Source organism: Globicephala melas, chromosome 5 (genome assembly GCF_963455315.2).
Source record: "Globicephala melas chromosome 5, mGloMel1.2, whole genome shotgun sequence".
In the NCBI taxonomy this organism is placed as follows: Eukaryota; Metazoa; Chordata; class Mammalia; order Artiodactyla; family Delphinidae; genus Globicephala; species Globicephala melas.
Genome location: NC_083318.1, coordinates 26,886,785 through 26,899,392, shown reverse-complemented (window position 1 = coordinate 26,899,392; position 12,608 = coordinate 26,886,785). Strand labels below are relative to the sequence as shown.

Sequence of the window (12,608 nt, the reverse complement as noted above, 5' to 3'; positions counted from 1 at the left end):
AACAGTATTCTTCGTAAATACTCCATCAGCATAGAAATATCTATGGCCTTCTTTTAAATGGCTATTTAATTCCACTCTATGGAGGTACCATAATTTTATCAGTGGCCTTTGCTGATGGCTACTTAGGTTGTTTCCTGTTAGTGGCAGTAGATATCCTTATGCACCGATAAATTTTTGTGGGTGTTTCTATAGGGCATATTCCTAGAAGAAAAAAAGCTGCGTAAATATATGTATTTTTTTTTATATATATATGTATATTTTTAATTTTGAAAGATATTGGCAAATTGCCCTCCGAAAAGACACCTCATTCACACACACACACATACACACACACACACACACACACACACACGTGCACACATACCTCAATGTATAAGCAACCATATAGAATGTTAATGGTAGACTTTAAAGGAAAACTTTGAGGCTTCTTCCCTAGGTCAGTTAATCCTTCCCAGACCTTTTGTTCATGTGACATCAAATCGCAGAAAGGAGTTTATCCAACCACCATAATATAGCTACAACCAGTATTTATCCAAGTACCCAGAAACAGAATTTGTAGTATTTGCAAGTCCCCTAATTATGATTAAAAGTGAGACATGGTCTCTTTCTACTGTTTTCAGTCATTTATTTTCCATTGTCTTGGTTAAGAGTATAAGCCAGTATTAATGGTCTCTTCCAAATTTTGGAATTAAATGGTCCTGAATTTACATATTTTATCATCATTGCCTCAAACTTACTATTTCCACTATGACAGTGATCAATTCTATACCCAAATTTAAGGAAAATATCTGCAGTTAGTGCTAGAAGAACAAAGGCATACGAGAGTCATTTCTAATAAGTAGGAAAAGATAAAGGAACTCTGTTACAGCAATACGAAGAACACATCATTTACAAAATCACAAGGCAAGGTGTAGAGACTCAAACTATGAAGGTAATGTATTTACAGAGGAGTATTTTCTCTTTTAGAATTAGCAAGAGAACTGGATTTCACTGAGGAGCAAATTCATCAAATTCGAATTGAGAACCCTAACTCCCTCCAAGACCAGAGTCATGCACTATTGAAGTACTGGCTAGAAAGGGATGGGAAACATGCGACAGGTAGGTGGAGAGGTATATGTAAAAGGCAATAGGCCGGAGGTAGAAAAAAGTCTTGTTCAACAAACCTTTTATGCAAATTCAGTAAAAAGATAAAATGACAGATGCCATCAACCTGAAGTGCTACTGTAAGCAAATGAGAAGAAGCTGTAACATTTCTCAAATATGCATGTTGCATAAAAATTCTTGTACTGTGTTCCTTTGAACAGCATTAAAGCATGGAAAGTGAAAGCATAGTGGAAAGTGATACTAGCACTGGCTGCTAACAGGAAAGTTATTAAAGTCCTAAAATTTTCTATGTATTGACAGCAGACACACTTGCTTTATTAGCCATTGTCTTACTGATGGTGCATTACATTCAGTTCCTGCTTCCTTTACTCCTAAATAACTAAAATGGGGGGGCGCTTCCCTGGTGGCGCAGTGGTTGAGAGTCCGCCTGCCGATGCAGGGGACACGGGTTCGTGCCCCGGTCCGGGAAGATCCCACCTGCCGCAGAGCAGCTGGGCCCGTGAGCCATGGCCGCTGAGCCTGCGCGTCCGGAGCCTGTGCTCTGCAGCAGGAGAGGCCACAACAGTGAGAGGCCCGCGTACCGAAAAAAAATTTTTTTAATTAAAATAAATAAATAAATAAAATCGGGGGAAATGTCAAGTAGATATTCTACATAATGATTTATATATGATATTCTGACCACATCAAATAAAATGGGAAGTGATACAGAACATAACTACTGCTTATCCCTCAGCTGGTCTAAGTTTGCCACTTTGTTTAATGCCTCTTTGAAGACCTACCTAGAGACCTCCCTTATTTACATCTAGCCCACATTTATCTTTCCTTCTCTTACCATTATTCTAGGTAGGATTGCCAGATTTAGCAAATAAAAATTGAGAGCACCCAGTTAAATTTAAATTTCAGATAGTCAACAGGTACTTTTCTAGTATAAGCATATCCTATGCAGTATTGGGGATATACTTTTACTAAAACAATTTGTCTTTTATCTAAACTTCACATTTGACAGGGTGTCCTCTGTGTAATCTAGCAACTCCGCCTTTAGGGCTTATGCGCATATGCTCTGTCACCCATTTCCTACATAGCCCTTGTTTGTTTGCTTACGTTTACAAAGACCCTTAATTGGGCTTTGGCTGTTTCTTGTACAAACATCAAAATTGTAGTAAATTTTTCCTATGCTTACAATATATCACCAAAAAAATTCAGTAAGGCAACTAAATGAAAGAGATTTTTAAAAGAGTAGCCCTTAGGTGTAATAAATAGTTTTTCTCTGATATCCCAGATACCAGTCTCATTGAATGTCTCACCAAGATCAACCGAATGGATATTGTTCATCTCATGGAGACCAGCACAGAGCCTCTCCAGGAGCGCATCAGTCATAGCTATGCAGAGATTGAACAGACCATTACACTGGATCATAGTGAAGGTCAGACAATTTGTGTATGTGTATGAGTGTCTGTGATGTATGGTCAATTCAGGCAACTGGACCCACTGTCTTCCTTTTTTCAGAGCGTCGACCATGGCCTTTGCTGGTACGTTCTTCTCCTGAGACTTCCCTGCCCATTTTAGGTGCCCCCATCCCTCTCGTTCTTTGTTATTTCATCATTGTCTCAGTCAGCGTGGGCTGCTGTAACAAAATACCATGAACTGGGTAGCTTAAACAACAGAAATTTGTTTCTCACAGTTCTGAAAACTGGAAATTGGAGATCAGGGTGATAGCATGGCTGGGTTCTGGTGAGGGCCCTACTCTAGATTGTACACGGCTGTCTCCTTGCTCTGTCCATACGTAGGGGACAGAGAAATAGCTAGCCCTCTGACCTCTTCTTATAAGGGTGCCAGTCCCATTCATGAGGGCTCCACCCTCATGACCTAATTACCTCGCAGGGTTACCACCTCTGAATACCATCACGTGGGGACTAGGGTTTCAACATATGAATTTGAAGGGGACCCAAACATTCAGTCCATAACAGCCATCAACATGGATGACCCGTCCAGTGCCCTTTCCTCAGCCCCTGGGTGGTACTTCTGATACTTGTGTCTTTTACTCTACCTTAGTGACCCATTTCTGTGCCCACAACCCAAACTACATCATTATCAGTGACTGTACTACTTCCAGGTCCTAACTTGAAGCATTATACTTACATCCTCTTTTACTTCTACACAATAATTCTGCAAACCCACTGGACCTCTAGTCACTGGTCCTACCCCCTTTTCAGTATTAAAGTTTCTCGAATCCACCCTCATTCACTTCCATGCTCACTCACTCCCATTCTTTCTCCTTCTCTCTCTCTCATTGCTATTTTTACACTTTCTCTTCTTTCAAGCCTCCAACATTACTCTTCTTTTTATTTATTCCAACCTGATGACCATACTTCATATTCCTTAGAAAAAATAGGAATACCTGTAAGCAAATGTCCATATTCTTTCACCACAAAGTCTCTCAACCTAAGTGCATCTCAGTGCTTATACTCTACCTTCCCCGCTGTATGAAATGGCCTTCCTTTGCTAAAGCCATCATCTCTTCTTTTGTACTAGATCTCATCCCCTTTTACCAACTATTGACTTCACTTCTGCAATCACCCACTCTGGCTCCTACAACTAGAACATTGTGAACAGCACTGAAACGTGCTTTAATAGATCCCAGCTTTAAAAACAAAGCAAAGCAAATAACTCCTTTCACCCTATATGCTCCCCTGTATGACTGCTCTGTTTCTCCATCCATTTCATGGGAAATCTCTTCAGAAGAATAGTCTCACTTTTCTGTCACTACTCTCTACTTTCTCTCTTCCCTTCTCTCTAGAACTGCCTCTAGAATCCACACAAGTCAGGTTTTGTCATCACCACGCCACAGAAGAGAATCTTGCAAAATTAACCAATTGTTTCCTCATCGCCAAATGCACTGACGCCATTCTCAGTCTTCATCTTCCTTTACCTCTTCTTAACATTTGACACAGAAAGTTAATCCCTTCTTCTTAAGATATTTTCTTCACTCACTTTCCATGATAACCTCTCTTCTTGTTTTTTTTTTATTTTCTTATTTTATAGGACAGTCTTCCTCAATGTCTTTCTGCAGCTTACTTTCCATAGGTTTACATGATGGCATGTGTTACTGTTCAGCAAGAGCCTCATAGCTCGGCCCATCTCCCATCTCTCTCCCTCTTTCCCAGGTCCCAGACACCTGGCCTCTGGGCTGTGCCCTGGCCACCCTACACCTTCTCAGGCTGCCAGGCTCTGGTGCTTCCTTTTGCCTGCATTCTGTAGTTTTCTTCCCTAAGATCACCCGGTACCTTTTTCTCTCACTTTATTCAGGCCTCTGCTCAAGTATCAGCTCCTAAGAGGAGCCTCTTCCGACAAATCTATCTAAAAAACTGGCCCTCTTTTCTTTGTACCTTTACCCTGGTTTCAGAAATAGGAATCTGCAGAAATGCAAGTTCAGTCAGGCCAGAAGCCTCTTCTGTCTTGTTCACTGCTACGTATCCAGCATCTAACAGCACCTACTACAGTGTTGATACTCAATATATATCTACTGAGTGAATAACTAGATAGATGAAGGTCAATCACACCTCTACCGAAAGTTTTTCAGTGACTCCTTATTGCCCTTGCTATATGAAATTCCTTAGCTTGGCCTAATAGACCCTTCATCAAAAGAGTACCAACCTCAGAGTGTTGTTTAATACAAGTTACTACTTGTAAAGCACCTAGAATGGTGCCTGACACATAGTAAATATTCAGAATGTGTTAGCTATTTATTATTATTATTAATGCTCTTCTTACCATGTAGATTTATGCCTCAACTGTCGCAGTTGATACCTGCCTATCTTTAGGCCTCCTTAAGATGCCATACCCTCTGCATTTCTTTTCCTGATTCTTTAACCCTGAGTTGGATGCTCGGCATTCATTGGCCGGCACCTGTGGCCCAGTCACTCTGCATTTAATTATCTCTTACTTGCCTGAGCTTCCCTAGATGGTCAGCATCTTGAAGGCAGGCACAGTGCCTCTTTCAGCTTTGTAACCATGACTGATCACAGACATGGCATGTAGTAGTCGCTTAATAAATACCCACTTAATATATTTTAGCTTCAATTAAATACTTAATTTGAATCGTTCTCCCCTGTAGGGTTCTCAGTACTTCAAGAGGAGCTCTGCACCGCCCAGCACAAGCAGAAGCAGGAGCAAACTGCTTCTAAGGAGGACGAGTCCTATGATCACCCTCCCATCGTCTCGGAGGAAGACATTTCTGTCGGTTACTCCACTTTTCAGGATAGCATCTCCAAAACTGAGGGCGACGGCTCAGCAACAGAGCTCCTTCCCCAGACTCACAAGGAACAAGTTCAACAGGATTTCTCAGGGAAAATGCAAGACCTGCCTGAAGAGTCAGCCCTCGAACAGCAGGAATACTTGTGAGTTCCAAAAGAAAGCCTATGCGGGGTCTTTCCAAAGACACAAGCCAATATGCAGAGGGTGCCAAGCGTATACAAGCGTAAAGCGTTTTCAAATAGTTTTCAGAACTACAGGAAAAAAAGCAAAGTACTTGAGACATGACTGTGACGGTGTTGTGTGGCACAAGCCTGCTTGAGCCGACTTCCAGTTCCATGACCTTGGGCAAAGGCCTAAGCCCTTTGAGTCTCAGTTTCCACGTCTATAAATTGTGATAATAATATCCACCTTATTCATCTGACAGGCTCAAAGGTCACGGATATGCCTGTGAAACCATTGTTGAAACTGTAGACCACAGTTATTACTCGTATGTTTGCTGCACCTCACTTCTCTGTATATGTGCCTGTCACACCCTGGCTGGTTCAGAAGGTGAACAGTGACACTGTAGGTGAAGCAGCCCTTGTGTATTTCAACAAAGCTGTGAGGTGGCTAGCAATAAAAATAGAAATGCAACACAGATTACTCACACAGAATGAAAGGCCGTCAGGGGTTGGGGTGGGAATAAAGAGAAGTCTTCTAGAGCGCTTCTGCCTAAAGGAAGCTGCAGAGCACAGTCAGCTTAGAACTCAAGTTCTGGGCTTTCTGGAAGCAAAGGCAGAAAGGAGTTGTATAAATGACACTTCTTGTCTAGAAAAAGCAACCAGATCATGAGAAAGGCAAGCATGTCCCAGCCCTGAAATGTGAGAATAGCGTGTCAGGAGGCTGTAACACAGCATCTCCTTTGTCCTTGAGTGAGCTTTGTGCTGGAGTCACTGGAACTTGAGAAAAGGGCGAAAGGGGTATTGAAATGAGCTTTTCTTCCACGGAGCACTGCCCCCTCACCCATCTACCTTTAGATTGTAGGGGAGAGCATAAAGAATAGGTCAGGAAAAGAGAGAAGGAAAGAGAAAAAGATGGGAAGCAAAGAGGGGCTATCAGAAAGGCACTTTGGGCATTTAATATCTATGGAGTGACAGAAAATTAGAAGGAAGGAGCAGAACAAGCAGATAATTTTTTTCTTTTAGGAGTATTGTAAAGATTACATTGCTTATCTCCAAACTATATCAGTAGAAAAAGTTTCAATGCCAACAGATCTTCCTATCAAGTAACGCAGCTTTCTGGATGGATAATAAGAATCTCCCTATGTTTATGATTATGGTAACTATATTAACATGGGGTTTATATATTGCTTTTTTGAAATTTTGCCAAATTTTGATCCTTGCTTCAAAAGCCTTATTGTCTATAGATCTTTGCTATATATACCTCCTCAAATCATCAGTATTACCTTGAGTTATCAAAGGAAAGATGAAATTATTATTTATTAATATCTCTCATTATTAATTATCTCTACTTTGTAGAGATTAGGAAATGGTAATACATTTGAGGATAATTTTTATTATTTTAGAATACATTTTTCCCAATCAATGCTAGATCAATGAGCTGTAACTGTATTCTGTATTTTACATGTAATTTTTATTCACATTTCATTTCTTAGCCAAATTTACAAAACCTCTTTAGACTTTCACGGACTGTGAAGACAAGTTCCATCTTTCCTTCCAAATCCCTTGCATCAGCAGGGGTGGAAATGCATATGCTCTCATGGTATAATTGGGCTTTTCTGTTTCAGTGTGACAACCCCAGGGACAGAAGTGTCAGAGACTCAAAAGGCTATGGCAGCATCTGGCTCTCCCACCAAGACACCTGAGGAAATCACCCCTACTGAGGAGGAGAGGCCATATCTCCAGACCCCGACATCAAGTGAGCGGGGAGACTCTCCCATTGTGCAAGAACCCGAAGAGCCCCCAGAACGTAGGGAAGAGAGTTCGCCTCGAAAAACCAGCCTCGTGATAGTGGAATCAGCCGATGACCAGCCACAGGCCTTTGAAAGGCTCGATGAAGATGCTGCTTTTCAAAAGGTAAAATCTCCTCCTCTATTTCCTTGCCCACATGTAACAAAGCTACAAACCTTCTCCCAGTTTCCATTTCTCTGATGGCTTATGTTTTCACAGAAAGGTTTGCCAAATTAATTATCTTGGGCCAAGGGAAGCCCTCAATCCCTTTTAAAATCTGAGAACCGGTGAATCTAGAAGAAGATGATACATGGTTCCATTTCTAGCTACTTGACCATCAGCCCTAATTTTATAGATGGAAACCCTTTTGCTAAGAGAAATGAACCCTGGAGTGAAACAATATACCAGATGTAACTTTTCAAAATTAGTAATCTTGGGCATAAAGAAGACTAGTGAGGGGAATTAACCGAGCCTCAGGTAAGTAAGTCAGCCTGCCATGGGAAATTGCTGGAACCTGCACGCTTGCTCATTAGGTCCGTGCTGTCAGGTGATGAGCACACAAATTGTGGATATTGAGTGGGGTTTACTCCCAAAACAAATTTTTCTCATTAGAGGAAGGATTATTTCCAAGCGAAATCTCCTTATATTTATTTTAAGAATGACTCATGAAAAGGACATTATGCCTAAATTGATGGCTGGTTCTAAATGTCAGAAAATCGATAGCAGGGTGAATATGCATCAGTCTTTCCTTTGTCTTTAAGTGAGCTTTGATGTTGTGAAGAGAGGTGGAGAAACTCATTTAAACCATTTATTCTCAAAACTGGTCTGAATGGTTCATATCCCTCAGCTTTAGCTGGAGGGCTTGATCCCTCCCTACTTAGGACTCCTGAATCAGAATGAATCCCAGGGAGGCCAGGAGAGGGAGAAGAATCTGCATTCCAGTAACTCTGTAGAGGATTAAATTAGATATATTTTTCCTTTTTGGATTCAAAAACATACGTCGAAGTATTTTTAAAGCATGAATATACATCTTTTAAGAAAGAATGTTTTATAAAATAGTTAAAACTCTGGGGGAGAAAGTGATATGACATATCTTTGGGCTTAACATCTACATTTGTTTTTGTTCACTATGAGTGTGATATCTGCTAGCAGGATTTATCTAAAATCATAGTTTAAAATTAGCGGAGGTCCAGGCAGATGAGAACTGCTCGAAATTTTGGCAGTTATCTTAAATAATGAATTCATCCCATGAATGGATTTTTATTCCAAGTTTGCCTTTGTATAGAATTATTCATCTCCAAGTTTTTGGCTTAAATGAATCCTAGTAAAAATGTTTGGTAGATGCTGTCTGGACTTAAAAGTTGCCAATTTTAGTCTAAGAATCTATAGGCTAATTGAAGCATAGGCTTGAGACAGTTATCTGGATAATTCATATATTTAATCTGTTCTGTGTATGTAAATAAATTTTGACAAGTTGTCCTGTATTCCACATTATTTATATGGGCCTGTTCTACTTATTCTTGATGAATTTCCAATTCTTAAGCTTCCTATTTTGACCCTTATCCTCTCGTGACCCTGACTTGAGGGTCCAGTTTCAATCACTTTTCTTGCTGACCATATTTCTAGGCAGCAGATTCCTAAGTGTATTTAAAGAATAATTTGGTTTAAAATTTACATGTTTTCCTTAGCAGGAAAGAATATAGAAATATAAGCGGTATTTTAAACTCTGTTGACAAAATTTAGTTGAGTTTTCCTTTCTTTTTTTTAATAGCATTCCATTAGGAAAGAGTGATTCGATATGTAGCTCCCAAGACATACGTTTTAATCTAAAGTTATGTTCTTAGCTCCGGCTTTGGCTTTGGGCCAGACCCATAAAATTGGATTGGCCTCTGCACCTCAACTTCTCTGCAAAATGAGTCTAATACTATTCGTAGCCCGTCTGCCTTCCTCTGTCTTGCCAGTAGGGAAATGTACTACTGGCCAGATAATAACTACAGGAAACTTTGACTTCCTGCAGAAAGTTCTGCTACAAGAATTAAGACATTTCTATACCTTTGGTTGGATCATTCTAAGCCTAAGCCCAAGAGGCAATGGCTCACAAGTATTTATCGTGCTGCCTAGGGTCTATGCTTACATTTGGTTATTCGCCAGGAGTTTGAGTCCAAGATGTAATGTGGGCAAGCTGCTTGTTTCTTCTGATGGATTTTGACAGATGGGTGCTCAGACAGCTTTCAGAATCCAGAATTTGTTTTTTTCATTCAAAGAACAAAAAGCTATATTCTCACTGAAGTTTGAGCCCAGCATGCACTGTTTTCACTCCTGCTGGCTTTTCCACCAAAATCACCATGAATAAAGCTTTCGGAAACCAGTGTGAGCTAAAGCAGAAACGAGTAGTGAGGACATTCCTTAGCATGATAAAAAAAAAAGTGCTTCCATGCTTCCACCAGGAGCTAACAGAGGAATTAGGTGAGCTGGAGGCCAGCTCAGATGAGGAAGCGATGCTAACTACCAGGGTTGTCCGCCGACGAGTGATTATTCAGGTACCAGCTGTTAAATTACTGCACGTCCGGGACAGTTCTGTCCCCGTAACCCTTCGAGAGTGACCGACCTAGAACGGAGGGCTTGGCATGCTCCTTAGGTAGTGCATGGCCTTCAGAAAGCAGATCCCGTAACTCTCCTAAGTTCTGTTTGTGAAGAAATGCAGCGGTAATGACATTCACCCCCTACCTCCAAGAGAGCAAAGAGCAAGATTTAGCCTCTTCAGTTCCACCCACCTCACCTCTGGCTTGTCTGTTTTTGTTTGTTTGCTTGTTTGCTTAAGTTTGAGCTGACTTTGGTCAGGTTCTCTAGCATGTTATTACCCACCTTTTTCCTTTCTTTCTTTTAAACATACTACTTAACAGGATTTGGCATCTCAGCAATGCTTCTCAAAGCCCCTTTAATTTTCTAACGTTCCTGGCATTGTAAGCACTTGGGAGTAGTTCCTCAGCATTGATGCCAAACATGGAAGTGACCCTTTTCTTTCAAATGTGTAGGGAGATGATATGCCTGACATACCTCCGGAAACAGTCACAGAAGAAGAATACATCGATGAGCAGGGACACACTGTGGTAAAGAAGGTATTATCTTAAGTATCTCACCATGGTTAATTTCAAGCCTCCTGTCTAAAATGTATCAGTACCCTGGCACTGTCACTCAAAAACAAGATACGTGAATAAAATATCTTCCAGGTTACTAGGAAAATCATTAGGCGGTACGTCTCCTCTGATGGCACAGAGAAAGAAGAGATTACGATGCAGGGAACACCACAGGATCCCATCAACATTGAGGAAGGGGATGGCTATTCCAAAGTCATAAAGCGCATTGTGTTAAAGAGTGACACTGAACAGTCGGAGGTGAGACCATCTGATTCTCCAGAACTGATTTTATGGAGAGGTGTAAGATACAGCTCACGAGAGATGGACGAGATTGCTTATTCCTATTGGCCTCACTTCTCCCCTTTATAAGGCAGTCTTCGTTTAGTTACACATTCATTTTTTCTCTTCGTGATTTTGTGGAATTTTTAGGTAACCATCAGTGAGATTTGTAACCATTATACTCATTGTCTTTGGTCCTTTCTAGTTCTACTTTCTCTTTAATTCAGTTGACTGCAGCAGAAATCCAAAAGTCAAATTTTAAAAGACAGCAATCCCATCGGCTGGCAAGCAGTAGGTTCTGAAAAAAACTTGTGCAAGTGCACTGTGGTGCTTTGCCCAGTAGGCAGCAGCAGCCTTCTGTAGGGCACCTTAGAGAAATATTTGATTTCCAAACTTCTGCTTTTCAGAGTCACTGAAATCAGGATCCAGAAACTCACTTGATTTATAGTTTTATTTCTTTCTGTTTTACTTCCCTCTTTCAGAAACATATTTACTCTCTTTGACATGTCATTTGGGAGATTCTCACCATCTCGCGTTCATTCACATCCTCAAAATGTAATTATTATACACATGAGGTTCTCTAAAAATCTACATTTTCAGTTTCTCATAGCTCTGACGGTTCCTCCTTTGGAGGTTACTTTTGTCTCCATAATGTCAAAACAAAGCATTTACACATGGGAAAAGAGAGCTCATCGACAGGGTGCTATGTCTGCACTGCACTGAGCAGTCAATTTCTCAATCATGAAGCTTCCTGACCAATTTTCGTTCAAGTGACTAATTAAGTGGTTGATTTGGTACTGTGTACATATAGTCATAATATCGATATTACCAATTGATTCTAGAGTTTTCTTCTAACTGCTTCTTGTTGACAAAATGCTGTTTTCAGGATATACCGTTGTAATGTGTTTTTTAACATAGAAAAATTCATCATCGTTACATTTTGGCAGTCAGAAACTGTATGTTGTATGTCCTTCATTCATCAGGTAACTTTGTCTGAGCCCAGCATTTTGTCCAGTACCTCACAATTTCAGGCTGAACCAGTGGAAGGCCGTAGAGTCAGCAAAGTTGTTAAAACAACTGTGGTACATGGAGAGAGGATGGAGAAGCATCTGGGGGATTCTAGTTTAGCCACTGATCTTCCTTCAGCCAAAGATGACTTTGAAGAGGTATAAAGCATCATCACTTTGTCTGTGTGTGTGTGTGGGGGGGGGTTATTTTATGTGTGCTTTGTGTTTGAGAAGAAAATCATTTATCATTGTGTCATTCCATACATGTATTCATGGAAGGATGCAGAATAATTCAAGAGAATAGAATTCCTGTTTGAATAATGTATACAGTGAAATAATATTTTACTCAACTTATTGTGTTCATTTGTGCCACCTTAAAAGCTTTAAAAAATCCATATGGGGCTTCCCTGATAGCACAGTGGTTGAGAGTCCGCCTGCCGATGCAGGGGACGCGGGTTCGTGCCCCGGTCCAGAAGGACCCCACATGCCGCGGAGCGGCTAGGCCCATGAGCCATGGCCGCTGAGCCTGTGCGTCCGGAGCCTGTGCTCCGCCACGGGAGAGGCCACAACAGTGAGAGGCCCGCATACCGCAAAAAAAAAAAAAAAAAAAATCCATATGACCAGGATTCGCTTCAGCTCAATGAGAATCAGAATCTCTGAAGTCGGGACATGATTGTACATCTTGCCTAAAAGTCCCAGAAGTGACTTGCACTCCCAATTAGTAAGGGAAAGAAATAGGTATTGTACATTATCTTTGCTAGCTAATATTCTCAGATATTTCCAACGATAGGCATTAAAGAAAATTCGGGTATCTTTTATTAGTTAAGTTCTGATTTTCAATAATTAGGAAACAGGTCCACAGTGACATCCACAAACAC

At 40.8% G+C, this 12,608-nt stretch overlaps 1 protein-coding gene across 50 annotated transcripts in view; it reads left to right on the top strand.

The window, feature by feature from the left end:
- The window catches only part of ANK2 (ankyrin 2), a 690,343-nt gene that overhangs the window by 670,545 nt on the left and 7,190 nt on the right, over window positions 1-12,608 (top strand). For 26 of the 50 annotated variants that reach the window (XM_060299088.1, XM_060299047.2, XM_060299051.2 and 23 more), the window contains 8 exons: window positions 967-1,098; window positions 2,384-2,527; window positions 5,219-5,501; window positions 7,145-7,433; window positions 9,755-9,847; window positions 10,343-10,426; window positions 10,538-10,702; window positions 11,707-11,889. In XM_060299088.1, coding sequence (XP_060155071.1) covers window positions 967-1,098; window positions 2,384-2,527; window positions 5,219-5,501; window positions 7,145-7,433; window positions 9,755-9,847; window positions 10,343-10,426; window positions 10,538-10,702; window positions 11,707-11,889 — 1,373 coding nt within the window. The remainder of the gene's footprint in view (window positions 1-966; window positions 1,099-2,383; window positions 2,528-5,218; window positions 5,502-7,144; window positions 7,434-9,754; window positions 9,848-10,342; window positions 10,427-10,537; window positions 10,703-11,706; window positions 11,890-12,608) is intronic. The other 24 variants (XM_060299057.2, XM_060299080.2, XM_060299087.2 and 21 more) reach the window with 8 other exon arrangements.